Source organism: Centruroides sculpturatus, unplaced genomic scaffold, assembly GCF_000671375.1.
Source record: "Centruroides sculpturatus isolate CEXI.00-Female unplaced genomic scaffold, Cexi_2.0 scaffold66, whole genome shotgun sequence".
In the NCBI taxonomy this organism is placed as follows: Eukaryota; Metazoa; Arthropoda; class Arachnida; order Scorpiones; family Buthidae; genus Centruroides; species Centruroides sculpturatus.
Genome location: NW_019384408.1, coordinates 188,517 through 208,307, shown reverse-complemented (window position 1 = coordinate 208,307; position 19,791 = coordinate 188,517). Strand labels below are relative to the sequence as shown.

Here is a 19,791-nt window from a genome sequence, read left to right as displayed (position 1 = left end):
ACTACTACTGACCAACGCTAACAGACTACCTATTGTTTAAAAGGCCCTCTGGTGGCGCAAGAAGACGGATTTTATAAAATAAAAAGCAGTTGAAACTGCATTTTTATGAATAAAAATTTGACAAACTATCGTTTTATGACGAGTAAAATTTTTTCGTCGCGTTCGCGGCTTTTAAGTAATGCATAAACCTTCGAAACGCGAGGCATAGGCGGTGGCCCACGTTGCCCATGCCTTACGATGCCCTTGGTCATAGAAATGATGTAATTTGAAAATAAAATTATTCATAAATACGTATGTCAAGTTATATTTTTATTACGACGCAAAATATTTTTAAGAGTTTACGGCCACTGTGCCGGGTGAGACGTTGTTGAAACAAAAAAAGTTATGCATTCCATCACGTACTGGTACATAAACAGTATCGTAATTCGCCAAGTGCAAATCAGCAAATTCGTAAAATTTTTGTTTATTTTGAACAATCCGGATAATCGAGGTTCTACTGTACATGCATAAACTGTAATTTACTGGTAGGTCGAGAACACGCATTCTACTTTGCATATAAAATGAAACGAATCATGAAACAAATGATCTCGCCATGATAGATTATAAAAATTTTCCTATGTAATTTTGAACTGTAATAAACTATTGCCAAACTTAGTCAATTTATTATCGTTTGGCCCGAGTATTCCAGCTTTTGCTTTTGTAAAGTTTTCTCTCTTATGATCATGTTTTGGACGAAAAACTGAAAAAAAACTGTTCCATGAAATTAATACCGTATTTACTCGCACATAAGACGAGGTTTTTATCTATTTCTCACTGCTTCAAAAACCTAAGTTATCCTATATATGCGAGCGAAGGATTCTTTTCATTTTTGTATAATTTTTGTAAACTATGTATTCGCATATTTTACCGGATTCTCATCTTCTAGTCTTTAAAAACAAAAGTATTTTATATGGGTCGTTTGAATTGTTATTGTGTATTGCCAGGAGTAACGATGAATAGCAATAGGAAAAGCAAAGCTTTTGAATTGAATTTCAAAATTACACAGGAGCCCTCCCGATATAAGTTTTTATCCATTCCCACGAGAAAACAGATGATTATTTGCAAATTCGAAGAAACTCATAAGTGTAATCGATGAAGAGTGAATTTGACTGTTAAGAATTGGCAAAAAGTTCCCACTTGTCCAGCTTTACATGAACAAATTATATTGTCGATTTTACAAGATTTTTCCTTGAAGTTTAAAATGCCAGTAATTTTTGCGGGATAATGTATGCGTTTACGCGCATTTGATATTTTTGTTATTAAACGAAATAAAATTAGAATTGTATTAATAAATCTAATTCTTTATTTTTGATCTTTAAAGTCACATCCGTCCTATATGCGAGATCGTCTTATATTCGAGTAAATACGGTAAATAGTGAATTGATAATTAAGTTAATTCAAAGGAGTCCTGTCAATGTAAAGCTGGACAATCGGAAAATTTTTTTGCCAATTCTTAACAGTCGAATCCACTCTCTGTTTGTCCGAACTCTGACTTACGAATAATCACCTGTTTTCACGTGGGAATGGATTAAAACGTATATCGGGTTTTCATGTTAGTTTGGAATTTCAATTTGGAATTCAATTCAAAAGCTTTGCTTTTCCTACTGCTATTCATGTTTACTCCCGACAATACACAAGAACGATTCAAACGACTCAGATAAAAGAGTTTTGTTTCTAAACACAAGAGGGTGAGCATTCCGTAAAAAAATGCGAATACACGGTTTACAAAAATTATAGCAAAAACGCAAAGAATCGTTCGCTCGCACGTATAGATTTTTGAAGCAGTAAAAAATGAATAAAAACATCGTCTTATATGCGAGTAAATACAGTACTGTATGTTTTAAAAATAAATTGTTTCATATGAGTGATTTTCATCGAAAATCCCCCATTTTCTACTAGCATGTCCTCCAAAGAGGTTTTTTTTTTTCAGTTGGTAACCCTAGGTCAAACCCATAATGGGCTTGCTAAAAGGTCCTTTTAGTGCTCAGAGGGCAGAGGCGTTTAAGAAAAAAGTCTGAGATCACATGTTCAATTTTTATACAAAATTATGCAAAAGTTTGGCTGTATTATAGATTACCACCTTCGGAATTTCGGGACTTTGAGTATATATTTGAACTCGGGACCGAGACGAGTTCAACGGTACCCTACTTTTGGACCGGAGACGAAAAATAAGAAAATTATCATATTTACAATTTCTTGTCTTTTACAATGCATTCTACGCCATTTTAGTTTTCCACTAGGTGGCGCGTTCGACTGTTCGTGCTCCCGACGGACCTCCCGGAGGGGGCCACCGAGTGTTTAACGTCACCAGTTATTGATTCACGGTAGTTCTTGAACAAAAGAAAATAAAAGAAGTGGCGTTCGACTGTTCGTGCAATTTCTTGCCTTTCATAGTGCTTTTTTTTTTTTTAATGGTTTGCAGACTTTACCGCAAGATGGCGGCACTAGCAACTACGGTGTCGTCTGCATGATAACATTAAAAAAGTATGATAACTTTCTTATTTTTCGTCTCCGGTTCAAAAGTAGGGTATCGTTGAACTCGTCTTTGTCCCTCAGTTCAGATATATACTCGAAGTCCCGAGATTCCATAAATGGTAATGTATATAATCCCAAAAGTTTTATTAAACATTAATTAAACAATGTATTTTATATTCTTACAGTATAATGTAAATGGTTGGTTGGTCGAGCGGTCAAAGTAACAGCCTGCATCTCTGGAGGACCCGGGATGAATCCGAACAGGTCGAAAAATTCCCAGGAAATTTTCGGGGGTTGGTCCGTCCGGATATTTCTAGCCGTGCCCCTCACCATCCGACTGTCCCGTTCTGTGCCTGGCCGCCCCCATACTGGGCTTGCTAAAAGAGGCTCTCTTAGTGCCCACAGGGCGGAAAGTGCAAGGAAGTAAGGCCCACCAGTGGCCAAGCGGTTCCATTCCCTGAACACTGGTCGTGGGTTCGCGCCTCGCCCGAACAAGCTGGCCACGAGAAGTTTTCCGAGTTTTCTCACGTCGATGACACCTAAATTTAGGGACCTGTTTCCCTTAAAACAGACTTCCCGGAAGGAATCCCCTAGGCAGATCGCCCAAGTGTTGCGTTGCCATAACTAAAACAAACAAACAGCAAGAAAGTATAATATAAATTATATACAATAAATAATATATTACAATACGAAAATTATGTATTTTGTATAACATTTCTACAAAAATACATAAATTTTTTCTAGGTTAATTTTTAAAACTAATTCTTTAAATGTTCGACTAGAGAAGTGTCGATGGTCTGAATTAATTGAGATCGAATATTTTCGTACCGTAATAGTTACGTAATAATAAAAGAGTAAAATAATAGAAATTTACACACACACAAAAAAAACACATAAATAAATCAAATTAGATAATATCTGTCGTTTTTTAATAAAATTGTTGACTACGAGATTTTTTATTCTGAAGTCTGGCAACACTGCATAAAGGAAATTGTGTTTATTTTGGTTACGGTGTTCGTGTTCGAGTGTAATTTCATTTCAAATGGAAAAGAAAAGTAAGAATCATAAGAATATGGGCAAATTTGAACGGGTTAAAAATAATCAATTTGCAGCCAGTTTTCCAAAGCAGTAGATTATTTTAATTTGTTTATTTTTTAATTATGAATATTATCAAATGTATATTTTGTTTTTCAGATTTTAATAAATTTCAAAAAAGTTATGAATGTAAAAAGGAACCAGAATTGGATTGCAACTGTGAGAAAAAAGAAGAATGGGACTGCACAATTCATGGACTCTCTGTTGATGTGCAAGTGCAGGTGAATATTAATCAAAGACTACATCTACAAAATTCTTATGACATGAAGTAATATGAGAATTTTTTATTGGAATGGTATGATGTAGTAATATAAATATCATATATTAATAAAAACACTGTATTTTTTTAATTTACATATATATTTATTTTAAAATGAAGTAACTGTTTTTTTTTTTTTTATCAGGAAGCATTAATTGAATCTGATTATCAGTCCTCGCCTAATTTACCAGAGAATCTCTCCATCCGACCGTCGTCGATACCTGGAGTTGGTTATGGAATTTGGTCCAACACAGAAATTCCCAAAGAAGTTATTTTTGGTCCTTATGAAGTTCTTACGTATCAAAATATCGATTCGGGACAAAAGAGTGAAGTATGCTCTAATAGATGTCTTTGAAGTTATTTATTTATTTATATTTAGTTTTCTATAGCTGAAAATTAGTATATATTAGATCAAATTCTTAAATGCTGAATGATACTAATGAATGAATATGGTTGAATATTTCTGGTTGACTTTGATTTTTTATTGCAGGCAATAAAACATAATTGGTAAAAAGTTAATTACTGAAAATGTTTGCTTTATACAATCTTATTTCAAAACAATTTTGTTTGAATGAAAATATTTAGGCTTATCTTCAATGTTCATTAATTGGATATATCAAAACCAGATTGTTAAATATGTTACATTGGCAGTCAGTTATCGTGTAATTGTTCCATAGAAGCAAGAATAGATTAGTATAATGATTGACACTGCCAAGATTGTACAAAAATGTAATCTTGACAAGTACAATTGCTGTTTTCATTTAAATTCCACACAACCAATTTCTGAAGAAGTAAACGTGTTAATATGACTAGACAGTGTAAGTGTTATCTATAGTATACTGTTTAGCTGCAATAAATGTTAAGGTCAAGTATTTTTGACAGTTCTTTCAGCTAGTATGGAAGCTCCTAGATCTGTTCAAGTTGTAATGTGAATGTGCTATACTTTGAGAATAATAGCATATGTTGCCAACTAGTTAGATAACACAAATGTGCATTACTTTTGTTTGTTAAGTGCTATTTAGAGGAAAAATGGAGCTTATGGAAGAAATGCTCAAAGAGGTATTAATTAAAGGCAAAAAAAGAACATTCTCAAATAGTATACTAGATATCTTCCTCCTAGCATTGAGGTCCTGCTTCTATGCAGGGTCTACTTTCTTGCATGCCCTTCTCCATTTGGTATGGTCCAAGGTGTTGCCGGGGTGACGTTCACCGTTCTCATGTCATCTTGCAGTATACTAGATATGATATGTGTGAAAGTAGCCAAGGTTACGGAGTAAGTAGTACTCGAGTAACACTTACAGGCACTAGTCGGTAAGACCAGCTCTCAGTCGTCCAAAGNATTACACATTTAAATCAAAGTTAATATAAACATAATTTAATTAACAAATTAACTTAAAAATTATATATTTTTGAAGTCCATTATAACCGGACTAATTTTGATAACAATGTAATAAACTTGGTAGAAATAGTGTTATTCTGAGTGCTGATGTAAAACTTATATTCGGCACAACACCGCTGAAAGGTTGCTGAGCCCTACCTTATACCCCATTCGCACCGAGCATTTCGATCTAGATTGTGACTAAGGTCGGAGCCTGTTCCGTGGTGCGAATGCTCTCGATTGTTTCAATCTCGACTGAAACGAGGTTCAATCGCGATCGACTGGAGAGAGTTCTCGAAACTAGATCCAGTCATAAGAGAGATCCCACGATCCCACAATCCCACACGCGCGAGAAAATACAAGATGGCTGTGGAACACGTGTTGGGCTATCGACAGAGAAATAAAAAAGACATCTGGAGAGACGACAACATCTGTCTATTATTATATGTATGGCAAGAAAAAGTATTTATTTCTAACCAAAACTTCCATTTTGTTTGTTGGTGTTTGTGACTTACCGTGTAGTTATGTCAGTTTTATGATCGTGTGTAATAGCCAGGTTCTTCTCGAGCGGACTGCCTGTGCGAACAGCACGACATTCAACTTCCGTGTAATCCAGATTGTAGGTAAATCGAGATTGCAGTGAGTCGTGGATTGTGTGTGAACGTAGTATTAGAGTAAGCAAGAAAATATTGCATGCTGCTCTGGGGCTCATTTAGCCTTCATTGTAATGAGTACAATACCTTCTCAGTGGTGAAAACAATTGGGGGGGACACTTTTGGAGTCAATCTGGTCCAAGTTTACTCTAATAATTCAAATTGTGTATACAAACGAACTGTAGTGATCTGATCAATCTCTATCCTCATATACAAATGTCATCTAGGATTAACTGGATCATGACCAAACATACCAAGTAGAGGGTAGGATCATTTGTATCTGATAAAAAACAAAGATTAGTGATGGCAACCTCCGTGGCTAAAGTCAAGGTTGACAACAAAAAAAATATGTTTAACTGTCAACAATGAAAAGTATTTAAAACTAATGATGTTTTTTACTTATCATATTTATTAAAATATCCAATAAACTGAGATGAAAGAATAAGTATTAAGAGACAATTCTGCTAGATTGTATGACAAGAATGCATGGAAGTGTACTCTCATTTTGCTGTTTTGTGAACAGTTTTATTTACAGAGTAAATACAATTTGATTCTACTTATATACTTTCTGCTGACTGACACACACAACAGAAGCAATCTGTATCATGTGACAAAGAATGATCCAATTTTTCAGATCGAAACATTGAAATGATGGGAATATGCAACCCTGGAAGGTGACATGACAGACTGTACAGTAACATCCGGCATGATTTCTAGTTTTGATAACCAATATCAATACTGGTATTGGTACTTTAAAACTGTTGTGGTATTGAGACCAGTATCATAAAAAAGTATCTATACATCCCTACTCTTGTCACATTATCTTGATTTCAAACCTTGTCAAAAAGCAATTCTCATAATATAGTTTGTCATGCTGTGGTTAAATCTTGATGATTTTACTTATTTGTCTAAAAGAGGAATTTTTAATTTCCTTTATCCAAATTGTTACATTTTGTACCTAAAAACCTTTTCAGTTTGCATTAGACAGGTTTCTTACTTATAGTAAGATTTTGATATAGAAATTGCTCCATTATAAAGATTTTTTCCATTTAGGTTTTACTGTATCAAAATTCAAACTTTAACTTATGAATAAATTCTTAACATATCTTGACAAACTACTAGGTGCAGCCAAAAAGTTCCAGGACTGGTTTAATAAATTGTTTGTACATATTAATTTATTCAGAGTTGTCACTTTCAAAATAAGTTCCTTATGTAGCTCTACATAGATTTCAGCAATTCTTCCAATTTTAAAAACATTTCTGGAACTTTTTTTTAAGAACTTGCTGTGATTGTTTGAATGCCATCAATGTTCTGACATTGCTGTCCTTTCAGCACTTCTTTTTCAGCTGTGGAAATAGTGTCACATGGTGCCAAGTATGGTGAATAAGGAGAATGGGACACCACGGACGTTTTATTTTTGGTAAGAAACTGTTGAATAGGGATAATTGTGAGTGGGGTGTTGTCATGATGAAACAACCTGCTCTAAGATTTCCAAAGGTCTGGTCTTCTGACATTTTCATGCAAGTGCCTCAAAACAACCATATAAAAATTTTTATTCATAGTTTTGACCTAGTTGAACAAATTTTTAGAGAATAATTCTCCAAAAAAACTACTCCCTATAAAAAAAAAACAAAGATCATGTTCTTGAGATTGAACTTCACTTGGCGTGCTTTCTTTAGTATGGGTGAGCCACAATTTTTCTACTGAGTCAATTGTTGTTTGGTCTCGGGGTCATAGCTGTAAATTCATGTTTGTCTTCTGTAATCACTGCTGTTTGTCTTGTTAAGTTTGAAACACAATTTTACACTCATTCACTGTTCCTTAAAAGAATTCATTCTACAAAGTAATAAAAATTGTAAATTGTTGAGAACATGGGATCTAATCTAAATAGCAAGAAACAAAATACTACACAAGATAATGGCACGAAATTTGGTGAGAAGTTAAATAATATCTATCATATATGCATCCTAGTTTGTGCAAGTTTAGCACATGGTTTTAAATATTTAATTTTTATTTTCCAATAAGTTTTCTGTATACAATAGAACATAAAGCCGTCCTCAGCTTAAGGTAAAAATATTTGATCAAAATAAAATAATTTTGAAAATATTAATTTCAAATAAAATTCTGTACATTAAAAATTAATATTTGATATAATAATTTGATATAAACCTTAATTTCAAATAAAATTCTGTACATTAAAAATTAAGGTTTATATCAAATGTACTGTACATTTTTCTTTTGTTAGTAGTAAAATTTGAATAGATTTAATTCAACAGTACTGTATTACTAAATTTATGCAATATTCTACTTTACATTATGGAAAAGAAAAAATTTGAAATTTATAATGATAAATACATTATCTTTAAATTAATAGCATATTATAGAAAACTGATTTTTGGACTTTCATATTTTAATTTATACTTTGGGTTCAATTAGTAAAAATCAGCTTTCATTTTTAAATAAAATTTTTTAAATTTATAACTTAAAAGAAACTGTTTTTGAAATTTGTACATAATTTTTTTTCAGTACTCTTCTTCGTCATTATAGTCTCTCTCTGGGGGCAGGGCCTCTGTGGTGCTCCTGATGTACCCCATGCCACCAACGTCTGTCTCCTTATCACAGAGGGCAGTGGTGTGGGGAAAAAGAAAGTGCCCCCTGTTGTTCACAAGGTACCATTTAATGTAAGTGTAGAAATAATGTGATACTTTAGCCTTGACTGAAATTCAAAATTTCAATTATAACTATTGTGATCTCTTAGAAAGAAGAAATAATCACACAATCTAATCAGGATGCAGTTTTGCTAACATTTCAGTTCCACTTATCTGAACATACCGTTGTAAAATGGGATACCATATTATGGCAAAACAAACTTTACATTCAATTGCCTAATGGATTCATGCCAGAAGGATCCAAGGAGGCGTAAGTATCCTCCTTAAATTAATTTTTTTTTTACATAAAATTAAAATAATTGATGAGATGTCTTTAAATGACAGATTTGTGACTCTGCTGGAATTTTCAGAAGAACAACTTCAGTGTAACCATGTAATTGTGTGTTTCAGCAAAAGTCGTACAGATAGAGGTATTTTTACTTGGATTGTTTTTTCATTATGTAAATTTTATGAGTTTTTAAAATTTAAATTTTTTTTTCCAGCTGTTCTCATCAGAACTTTCATGTTCTTTGGTTTTATTTGTGTGGTGCCGGGTCATGAATTGATTCCAAGTAATGCTTCAGAAGATACATTATACATGGTTTATACTATTGATTGATCAGTGTAGTTAGAACTGGATTGGAAATTGGGCATATTCTTTTACCCCACATTCTCTCCAAAGTATGTCTGCTATTTCAAACGGCAGAATAAATTAATTGCAAAATTTATATTTGCGTAATATTTATCCCCGACCACTGCCACTTAAAACAATTTAAGAATTTTAACAATGCTCAATTCTTATTATTGGCATGTTTTTATTCAAATGTTTATAATTTTAGGGACCAAACTGAACTAATTTGTCTAATATTTAGATGTTTTGATTAGCATTTGTTCTTTGGAGAAAATTCTGCCTGGAAACAGTATACTGATTGTTTTATAGATGGTATATTCTTATTATTTGAATATTTAGTATAGCTTGAGAATGTATTAAACTTAATTTACTTGTATGTTTGTCTTTAATTAAAAGATTTCAAACTTTTATATTACTGGAAAGGAATTTCATTTTAATGTAATAAAATTAATTTTAAATTAACTTTTTGGAATTTTTCATTTACCAAGTGGAAGATATCTTTGTAATTAATGAAGTAATGATCATAATAAAACAAATTTTTTAATGATTAAAATATTATAACCATATTTTTACAAAAAATTCTAATGTTTATTTACATTTTCTTTATATATAAAATAAGAGAATTTTTTTGTTTTTCATACAAAGTAAGAACAACCGTTACATAACAATTACTTGAATTTGTATATAAATTATAATTGGATTAATAAAATATCGTAAATAAAAATTAAAATATGGTATACTAATTTAAATAACAATTAACAATTACAAATAGTTTTCAATACATTCATCCTTAATACGGAAAGTAAGATAGACTAGTTGAATCTGGAATCCACCATGATGAAAAATATTTTGCCCTGGAAGGAGTGCAATGCAAAATATATACATACTGTATATCATATTTAAAAACAATGATATGTATCACTGTCCTATTAAAGATGCTATTAAAGAAATTATAAAAGCATATTTATTGAAAAGAAATAAATGAAGTACGGACCGTGGTCATGTGACATCGACAAGCGAAGTTAGCTTAACTGATCACTTAAGGATTAATACCGCTACTTGTATACGGAATCGGTTTTTTTTTTTTTTTTTTTTGGTTGGTAATGAACTTCTAGCTATGCAGCCCCGGCAAGAATCGGACTTGCTTTCAAGAAACTTTCAGTATCTCCAGATGTTTAAGTTTTCTACACAAATTTTTTAAAAAGTAGCCACTTGGAAAACGGATTCCTATTTGATAAATAACCTGAGATTTGACGAGAAAATCTAATATCTTTCGTACTTTTCCAGCAATAACTTCAATCACGGAACAAACGTTTTCGGCAAATTTATAGACATCTAAATTGCCACAAATAAGAATCGCAAGACTCAAAATACAGTAGAACCTCGATTATCCGGACTAATTGGGGATGAAGGTAGTCCGTATAAGGAAAAATTCAGATAATCGAAACAAATACTGTACTTTAATTTGTCTTTTAATGATGATACAACACGTTTTCTTTTCGATGACATATCGGTAATATTAAAAGTAAATACTATTTTTAAAGTTTAATTAAAAGCAAATACTGTATTTAAATCGTGATCAAATTTTCAAGAAACAAACGTTCGTATAGAATTTTGACTACTGACCAACGCTAACAGACTACCTATTGTTTAAAAGGCCCTCTGGTGGCGCAAGAAGACGGATTTTATAAAATAAAAAGCAGTTGAAACTGCATTTTTATGAATAAAAATTTGACAAACTATCGTTTTATGACGAGTAAAATTTTTTCGTCGCGTTCGCGGCTTTTAAGTAATGCATAAACCTTCGAAACGCGAGGCATAGGCGGTGGCCCACGTTGCCCATGCCTTACGATGCCCTTGGTCATAGAAATGATGTAATTTGAAAATAAAATTATTCATAAATACGTATGTCAAGTTATATTTTTATTACGACGCAAAATATTTTTAAGAGTTTACGGCCACTGTGCCGGGTGAGACGTTGTTGAAACAAAAAAAGTTATGCATTCCATCACGTACTGGTACATAAACAGTATCGTAATTCGCCAAGTGCAAATCAGCAAATTCGTAAAATTTTTATTTTGAACAATCCGGATAATCGAGGTTCTACTGTACATGCATAAACTGTAATTTACTGGTAGGTCGAGAACACGCATTCTACTTTGCATATAAAATGAAACGAATCATGAAACAAATGATCTCGCCATGATAGATTATAAAAATTTTCCTATGTAATTTTGAACTGTAATAAACTATTGCCAAACTTAGTCAATTTATTATCGTTTGGCCCGAGTATTCCAGCTTTTGCTTTTGTAAAGTTTTCTCTCTTATGATCATGTTTTGGACGAAAAACTGAAAAAAAACTGTTCCATGAAATTAATACCGTATTTACTCGCACATAAGACGAGGTTTTTATCTATTTCTCACTGCTTCAAAAACCTAAGTTATCCTATATATGCGAGCGAAGGATTCTTTTCATTTTTGTATAATTTTTGTAAACTATGTATTCGCATATTTTACCGGATTCTCATCTTCTAGTCTTTAAAAACAAAAGTATTTTATATGGGTCGTTTGAATTGTTATTGTGTATTGCCAGGAGTAACGATGAATAGCAATAGGAAAAGCAAAGCTTTTGAATTGAATTTCAAAATTACACAGGAGCCCTCCCGATATAAGTTTTTATCCATTCCCACGAGAAAACAGATGATTATTTGCAAATTCGAAGAAACTCATAAGTGTAATCGATGAAGAGTGAATTTGACTGTTAAGAATTGGCAAAAAGTTCCCACTTGTCCAGCTTTACATGAACAAATTATATTGTCGATTTTACAAGATTTTTCCTTGAAGTTTAAAATGCCAGTAATTTTTGCGGGATAATGTATGCGTTTACGCGCATTTGATATTTTTGTTATTAAACGAAATAAAATTAGAATTGTATTAATAAATCTAATTCTTTATTTTTGATCTTTAAAGTCACATCCGTCCTATATGCGAGATCGTCTTATATTCGAGTAAATACGGTAAATAGTGAATTGATAATTAAGTTAATTCAAAGGAGTCCTGTCAATGTAAAGCTGGACAATCGGAAAATTTTTTTGCCAATTCTTAACAGTCGAATCCACTCTCTGTTTGTCCGAACTCTGACTTACGAATAATCACCTGTTTTCACGTGGGAATGGATTAAAACGTATATCGGGTTTTCATGTTAGTTTGGAATTTCAATTTGGAATTCAATTCAAAAGCTTTGCTTTTCCTACTGCTATTCATGTTTACTCCCGACAATACACAAGAACGATTCAAACGACTCAGATAAAAGAGTTTTGTTTCTAAACACAAGAGGGTGAGCATTCCGTAAAAAAATGCGAATACACGGTTTACAAAAATTATAGCAAAAACGCAAAGAATCGTTCGCTCGCACGTATAGATTTTTGAAGCAGTAAAAAATGAATAAAAACATCGTCTTATATGCGAGTATATGTTTATATATGTATATGTTTATATGCGAGTATATGTTTATATGTTTATATATACAGTACTGTATATGTTTAAAAAATAAATTGTTTCATATGAGTGATTTTCATCGAAAATCCCCCATTTTCTACTAGAATGTCCTCCGAAGAGGTTTTTTTTTTTCAGTTGGTAACCCTAGGTCAAACCCATAATGGGCTTGCTAAAAGGTCCTTTTAGTGCTCAGAGGGCAGAGGCGTTTAAGAAAAAAGTCTGAGATCACATGTTCAATTTTTATACAAAATTATGCAAAAGTTTGGCTGTATTATAGATTACCACCTTCGGAATTTCGGGACTTTGAGTATATATTTGAACTCGGGACCGAGACGAGTTCAACGGTACCCTACTTTTGGACCGGAGACGAAAAATAAGAAAATTATCATATTTACAATTTCTTGTCTTTTACAATGCATTCTACGCCATTTTAGTTTTCCACTAGGTGGCGCGTTCGACTGTTCGTGCTCCCGACGGACCTCCCGGAGGGGGCCACCGAGTGTTTAACGTCACCAGTTATTGATTCACGGTAGTTCTTGAACAAAAGAAAATAAAAGAAGTGGCGTTCGACTGTTCGTGCAATTTCTTGCCTTTCATAGTGCTTTTTTTTTTTAATGGTTTGCAGACTTTACCGCAAGATGGCGGCACTAGCAACTACGGTGTCGTCTGCACGATAACATTAAAAAAGTATGATAACTTTCTTATTTTTCGTCTCCGGTTCAAAAGTAGGGTATCGTTGAACTCGTCTTTGTCCCTCAGTTCAGATATATACTCGAAGTCCCGAGATTCCATAGATGGTAATGTATATAATCCCAAAAGTTTTATTAAACATTAATTAAACAATATATTTTATATTCTTACAGTATAATGTAAATGGTTGGTTGGTCGAGCGGTCAAAGTAACAGCCTGCATCTCTGGAGGACCCGGAATGAATCCGAACAGGTCGAAAAATTCCCAGGAAATTTTCGGGGGTTGGTCCGTCCGGATATTTCTAGCCATGCCCCTCACCATCCGACTGTCCCGTTCTGTGCCTGGCCGCCCCCATACTGGGCTTGCTAAAAGAGGCTCTCTTAGTGCCCACAGGGCGGAAAGTGCAAGGAAGTAAGGCCCACCAGTGGCCAAGCGGTTCCATTCCCTGAACACTGGTCGTGGGTTCGCGCCTCGCCCGAACAAGCTGGCCACGAGAAGTTTTCCGAGTTTTCTCACGTCGATGACACCTAAATAGGGGCCTGTTTCAAATTAAAACAGACTTCCCGGAAGGAATCCCCTAGGCAGATCGCCCAAGTGTTGCGTTGCCATAACTAAAACAAACAAACAGCAAGAAAGTATAATATAAATTATATACAATAAATAATATATTACAATACGAAAATTATGTATTTTGTATAACATTTCTACAAAAATACATAAATTTTTTCTAGGTTAATTTTTAAAACTAATTCTTTAAATGTTCGACTAGAGAAGTGTCGATGGTCTGAATTAATTGAGATCGAATATTTTCGTACCGTAATAGTTACGTAATAATAAAAGAGTAAAATAATAGAAATTTACACACACACAAAAAAAACACATAAATAAATCAAATTAGATAATATCTGTCGTTTTTTAATAAAATTGTTGACTACGAGATTTTTTATTCTGAAGTCTGGCAACACTGCATAAAGGAAATTGTGTTTATTTTGGTTACGGTGTTCGTGTTCGAGTGTAATTTCATTTCAAATGGAAAAGAAAAGTAAGAATCATAAGAATATGGGCAAATTTGAACGGGTTAAAAATAATCAATTTGCAGCCAGTTTTCCAAAGCAGTAGATTATTTTAATTTGTTTATTTTTTAATTATGAATATTATCAAATGTATATTTTGTTTTTCAGATTTTAATAAATTTCAAAAAAGTTATGAATGTAAAAAGGAACCAGAATTGGATTGCAACTGTGAGAAAAAAGAAGAATGGGACTGCACAATTCATGGACTCTCTGTTGATGTGCAAGTGCAGGTGAATATTAATCAAAGACTACATCTACAAAATTCTTATGACATGAAGTAATATGAGAATTTTTTATTGGAATGGTATGATGTAGTAATATAAATATCATATATTAATAAAAACACTGTATTTTTTTAATTTACATATATATTTATTTTAAAATGAAGTAACTGTTTTTTTTTTTTTTATCAGGAAGCATTAATTGAATCTGATTATCAGTCCTCGCCTAATTTACCAGAGAATCTCTCCATCCGACCGTCGTCGATACCTGGAGTTGGTTATGGAATTTGGTCCAACACAGAAATTCCCAAAGAAGTTATTTTTGGTCCTTATGAAGTTCTTACGTATCAAAATATCGATTCGGGACAAAAGAGTGAAGTATGCTCTAATAGATGTTTTTGAAGTTATTTATTTATTTATATTTAGTTTTCTATAGCTGAAAATTAGTATATATTAGATCAAATTCTTAAATGCTGAATGATACTAATGAATGAATATGGTTGAATATTTCTGGTTGACTTTGATTTTTTATTGCAGGCAATAAAACATAATTGGTAAAAAGTTAATTACTGAAAATGTTTGCTTTATACAATCTTATTTCAAAACAATTTTGTTTGAATGAAAATATTTAGGCTTATCTTCAATGTTCATTAATTGGATATATCAAAACCAGATTGTTAAATATGTTACATTGGCAGTCAGTTATCGTGTAATTGTTCCATAGAAGCAAGAATAGATTAGTATAATGATTGACACTGCCAAGATTGTACAAAAATGTAATCTTGACAAGTACAATTGCTGTTTTCATTTAAATTCCACACAACCAATTTCTGAAGAAGTAAACGTGTTAATATGACTAGACAGTGTAAGTGTTATCTATAGTATACTGTTTAGCTGCAATAAATGTTAAGGTCAAGTATTTTTGACAGTTCTTTCAGCTAGTATGGAAGCTCCTAGATCTGTTCAAGTTGTAATGTGAATGTGCTATACTTTGAGAATAATAGCATATGTTGCCAACTAGTTAGATAACACAAATGTGCATTACTTTTGTTTGTTAAGTGCTATTTAGAGGAAAAATGGAGCTTATGGAAGAAATGCTCAAAGAGGTATTAATTAAAGGCAAAAAAAGAACATTCTCAAATAGTATACTAGATATCTTCCTCCTAGCATTGAGGTCCTGCTTCTATGCAGGGTCTACTTTCTTGCATGCCCTTCTCCATTTGGTATGGTCCAAGGTGTTGCCGGGGTGACGTTCACCGTTCTCATGTCATCTTGCAGTATACTAGATATGATATGTGTGAAAGTAGCCAAGGTTACGGAGTAAGTAGTACTCGAGTAACACTTACAGGCACTAGTCGGTAAGACCAGCTCTCAGTCGTCCAAAGAACGGCCTTTCCCCGTCGTAGGGAACGAGTGTGGAGGGCTTTACGGTTATATTATAATTTAGAGCGGAAGTTGGTGATAGCGAATTCACCTTCTTCCTTCGTCAGGTTCCCGACACCAGTTTGTCAATTTATAGAGGCGCGGACAAACACGCGATAACGATCTGATTCGGAATGAATTGAGGAGACATTCTTATATAATAAACATAAGTAAAATTTAATAAATCCAAACAACGAATACAGAAAATCAATAACAACGATTATATGACAAGTTAAAGGTTACGACTAAATCTATGCTAATGCGCGATCGAGAGAGAGCTCACAAAATGATTCTAAACATACGACCTGTTAGTTGTCGTCTTCGTTTCTGTAGATATAGGACACCTTGTAGATAGGGTTCATCTTCCTTTCGTATGGGAGATTAATTCGTGCACAAAATATAAAGATATCACTTCTTCTAAGTGTAGACTCGGGACTTAGTCTATCGGACTCCGTTATGGGCGTTGGCCATCAGGAGGAAACGTATGTGGAGTCTGGACACTTTCAAATCGGTCGGAGGACTCCCCGAATTATGACTAATTTCTCCTTTTATTTCCAAACTTCGTCCAATCATCGTATAGTAACTCTTTCGTGAGAACGGATGAGAGGGGGATGAATGAGGGGTAACCATTTCCCATCGGAGCGAGATTTTTAACGGATAAGGGAAAAACAGAGGATGTACGGACTTCCTTTAACGGAAGTAGCATCTGTAATCTATCTTTTCCCACGACTAAAACACCACTTTTTCACCAAAACGAAGTATTATTTTGTGACATTATTTAAGCATATTTAATAAAAATTATTAAATGAGGCCTAGGGCCTTCCGGATCTCACATTTGGTATGGTATAATACAATTTTACTTTGTGTATTTGGAAATATTGGAGCAAAATGTTATTTATTATAGTAAAAATACAAATAAAACATTATAAATACATTTGAATGTTTTTATGTTAATGGTAAATGGTTACATAAGTGTCTGGACAATCATCTGAAATTACTTAGGGTGGAGCACAAATTTCTGTGGAATTTTGTTTTGAGGTACCTGCTGACATGAACCCTCTGAAAAACAATACCCTACTGTAGTTTTAAATAACCAACAACAGCACTTAAGTCTTTCAAATGCTTTTGTTAAGACATTTACATGTCATTTGGTAAATTTATATTTAACAAATCACTTACGTGAATATTTGAAGAAATTTTGAAACAAATTTGGAAGAATTATCAAACAAATAAATATAATTTATTCATTTTACGAATGAATTTTTTAAAATATCTGTTATTTGATGAGAATGCTATTATCAGTATATATAGATTTTAGCGAGGTTGTGGCTGAAGTTTTCATCTCTAAACATGAATGTTGGATGCTGCTATCTTGTAAGTGGCACTCAATATTTGACATTCATGTTGTACAGATGAAAACTTTGGTTACAACCTCGCTTTTGTTAAGTAGCATAAAGTGAAGATTATATATAATTAGTCTATATTGGGAGAAAGTTTTAATATATATAATTTTAGGCTTTAAATATGCTATATAATTTATTTTTAAAATTTTTATAGTAAAAATTTTTAATAAAATTTCTTTCATCAGCTTATAAACACCTGAAATATTAACACCATTCATTAAAAAAGTTCAATAAGTCTGAGATTTATTAAGATTAAATTTTAAGATTTTTTCAAAATTAAACTGACTCATGAATCAATAAAGCATTTAATTTTAAGATTTAATCTTAATAAATTCCAGACTTCTTGATCTGTTTTAGCAATTTACATCTACAATAATATGATTTCTATGTAATATGATGTCTACAGTAATATGATTTCTATGGAGTTGTTTATTAATAAGGAATTGGTTAATTTAAACAATTGCTATTTAAAAAATTGAAATTAGTTGTAAGAGTTTAAAGTGATATCATCTAATGCATGCAAAATAACAAATTAATAATTTGTGGATGTATGAAGAATTTGCACCAAATATTTTTATGAATAAGCAGGAATATTATTTGACTGTTAAAATAGCAACAGTTCATTATTATGAAATCATTTAATAATAATAAAATTCTTTTTATGTTAATGTTTTAAATTTCAAATTAATTTCTATTTATTTATTTTGTATATAAAAATCCAAATATACTTTTTTAAAATTTAATAGGTATCTGTTGATAATTGGATGCATTATATAAATTCAACATGCAATAAACAACAACAAAACCTGATTGCTTTTGAATATAATGGACATTTATATTATCGCACATCTAAAGTAATAGCTCCTGACACAGAACTGCTGGTTTTACATGATGATGAATTAAAGAATAGAGCTAGAGACAAAGGTACAAAAATTTTTAATTACAGTAGTGTGTCGATTATCCGAATGCCGATCAACCGAAATGTCAGTTAACTGAAAGCATTCCAATTGGACTGTCATGCTGAATCAAACGTTTTTGATGCTAGATTAACTTCCAAAGTATTATTTTTTTTGTTTTTNTGATGTATTTTTTTTATTGTTTTTATATTTTTCAATATATTTATTTTTGTACAAAATAAAGAAATAATTTTTAACGATACAATAGCCACAATTATTATTATTATAAAAGTTTTCATTAGGCTTAACATTGATGAACATACAACTTGAAGCGACATGCAACAGAAAAATTTAAACATAGGATATATTAATATACTATTATTGGGATATACTGATATACTATATTATAAATAATAATAAACTTTTTCATACATAATCAGTTATCCAAAAAATCAGTTTTCCAAACAATCCCAGTCCCCAGTTGATTCGGATAATCGACGCTCTACTGTATTTTTATTTTAAAATTTATTCAAATAAATTATTATGTTTATTACATTTCTTAATATTTTATTTTATTTTTTAAATTATAAAAGCTAAGTGTATATTTTGTACATTGTCTTACTATAGTAAAGTCACAGTTAGCCAAAATAGAGTTGAGGTATCTTGGATAATAATAAAAGTAAAGAAACTTGGATAATATGGAATGTTTGATAGAAATCTAGAAATAAGTGTCATATTTTGAAAATATGTTGTTTATTTCTGCTATAAATTTCATAAAATTTTTCTCATAATTTCTTTTAAACACAATATTTTTCATGGGGATCATACCACTTGTAAAAGACTGGGAAAGAAAAGTGAAATGTGTAGGAAAGAATTGAATCCAGCAAGCATAATATGCATATCTTTATGCTTCTATCAAATTATAAGCAATTATTTAAATTGATTGCAAAAAATTTCCACAATTTGATAAGTGATTAAATATTAGTATTTTTATTTCTGAAAACTGTATACAGTGGAACCCCGGTTAACGAACTTTTATTTTGCAAAAATTTTGTCTCGGATAACGAACAAAATTCGGATAACGAACTTAACGGCTTTTTGTGTCAAATTTGTAAGCTCTGATCAGAGATTGTTGATAAACCTATAAGCCTTTCGCTCATAATTTAGCATATTGTTTCTGCTATCTGTCATTTTAGAACTTTAACGATCGTATGTGATGTTTTTATACCCGTCAAATCTTTCCCTTTTTCCGAAAATTTAACCTAGATCGACTGTTTATGAGCACGTTTTCCTATATTTTCATTAAAGAAAACCCATTTTACAAATAAAATTACAAAAATACTGACGTCTAGAACGGATTAATTGTATTTGCATTAATTTCTATGGGAAAAATTGCTTCGGTTAACGAAC

At 32.1% G+C, this 19,791-nt stretch overlaps 3 protein-coding genes across 6 annotated transcripts in view; all 3 read left to right on the top strand.

The window, feature by feature from the left end:
- The window catches only part of LOC111618945 (ornithine decarboxylase antizyme 1-like), a 36,044-nt gene extending 26,456 nt beyond the window's left edge, over window positions 1–9,588 (top strand). The window contains exons 2-5 of the mRNA XM_023360572.1: window positions 8,426–8,580; window positions 8,658–8,818; window positions 8,893–8,978; window positions 9,051–9,588. Of these exons, the coding sequence (XP_023216340.1) occupies window positions 8,426–8,580; window positions 8,658–8,818; window positions 8,893–8,978; window positions 9,051–9,166 (518 nt within the window). The 3' untranslated portion in view covers window positions 9,167–9,588. The remainder of the gene's footprint in view (window positions 1–8,425; window positions 8,581–8,657; window positions 8,819–8,892; window positions 8,979–9,050) is intronic.
- Window positions 3,384–5,193, top strand: LOC111618946 (histone-lysine N-methyltransferase PRDM9-like). 3 transcript variants are annotated; one of them, XR_002755660.1, is made up of 5 exons: window positions 3,384–3,569; window positions 3,709–3,830; window positions 4,014–4,199; window positions 4,359–4,927; window positions 4,989–5,193. XR_002755660.1 is itself a non-coding variant. In XM_023360573.1 (4 exons), the coding sequence occupies exons 1-4, from the start codon at window positions 3,557–3,559 to the stop codon at window positions 4,377–4,379; spliced, it is 342 nt and encodes a 113-aa protein (XP_023216341.1). In that variant the 5' UTR covers window positions 3,384–3,556; the 3' UTR covers window positions 4,380–5,193. The 3 variants fall into 3 exon arrangements, 1 of the variants encoding a protein (XP_023216341.1); XR_002755661.1 differs by having other exon boundaries at window positions 3,709–3,904; window positions 4,359–5,192; XM_023360573.1 differs by having other exon boundaries at window positions 4,359–5,193.
- Window positions 9,589–14,222: 4,634 nt separating the features above from the next.
- LOC111618944 (zinc finger BED domain-containing protein 1-like) overlaps window positions 14,223–19,791 on the top strand; it is a 7,816-nt gene continuing 2,247 nt past the window's right edge. Inside the window, exons 1-4 of one of the 2 annotated variants that reach the window (XM_023360570.1) lie at window positions 14,223–14,408; window positions 14,548–14,669; window positions 14,853–15,038; window positions 18,232–18,409. In XM_023360570.1, the coding sequence (XP_023216338.1) occupies window positions 14,396–14,408; window positions 14,548–14,669; window positions 14,853–15,038; window positions 18,232–18,409 (499 nt within the window). In that variant the 5' untranslated portion in view covers window positions 14,223–14,395. Of the gene's footprint in view, window positions 14,409–14,547; window positions 14,744–14,852; window positions 15,039–18,231; window positions 18,410–19,791 lie in introns of both variants that reach the window. The other variant, XM_023360571.1, reaches the window with a different exon arrangement.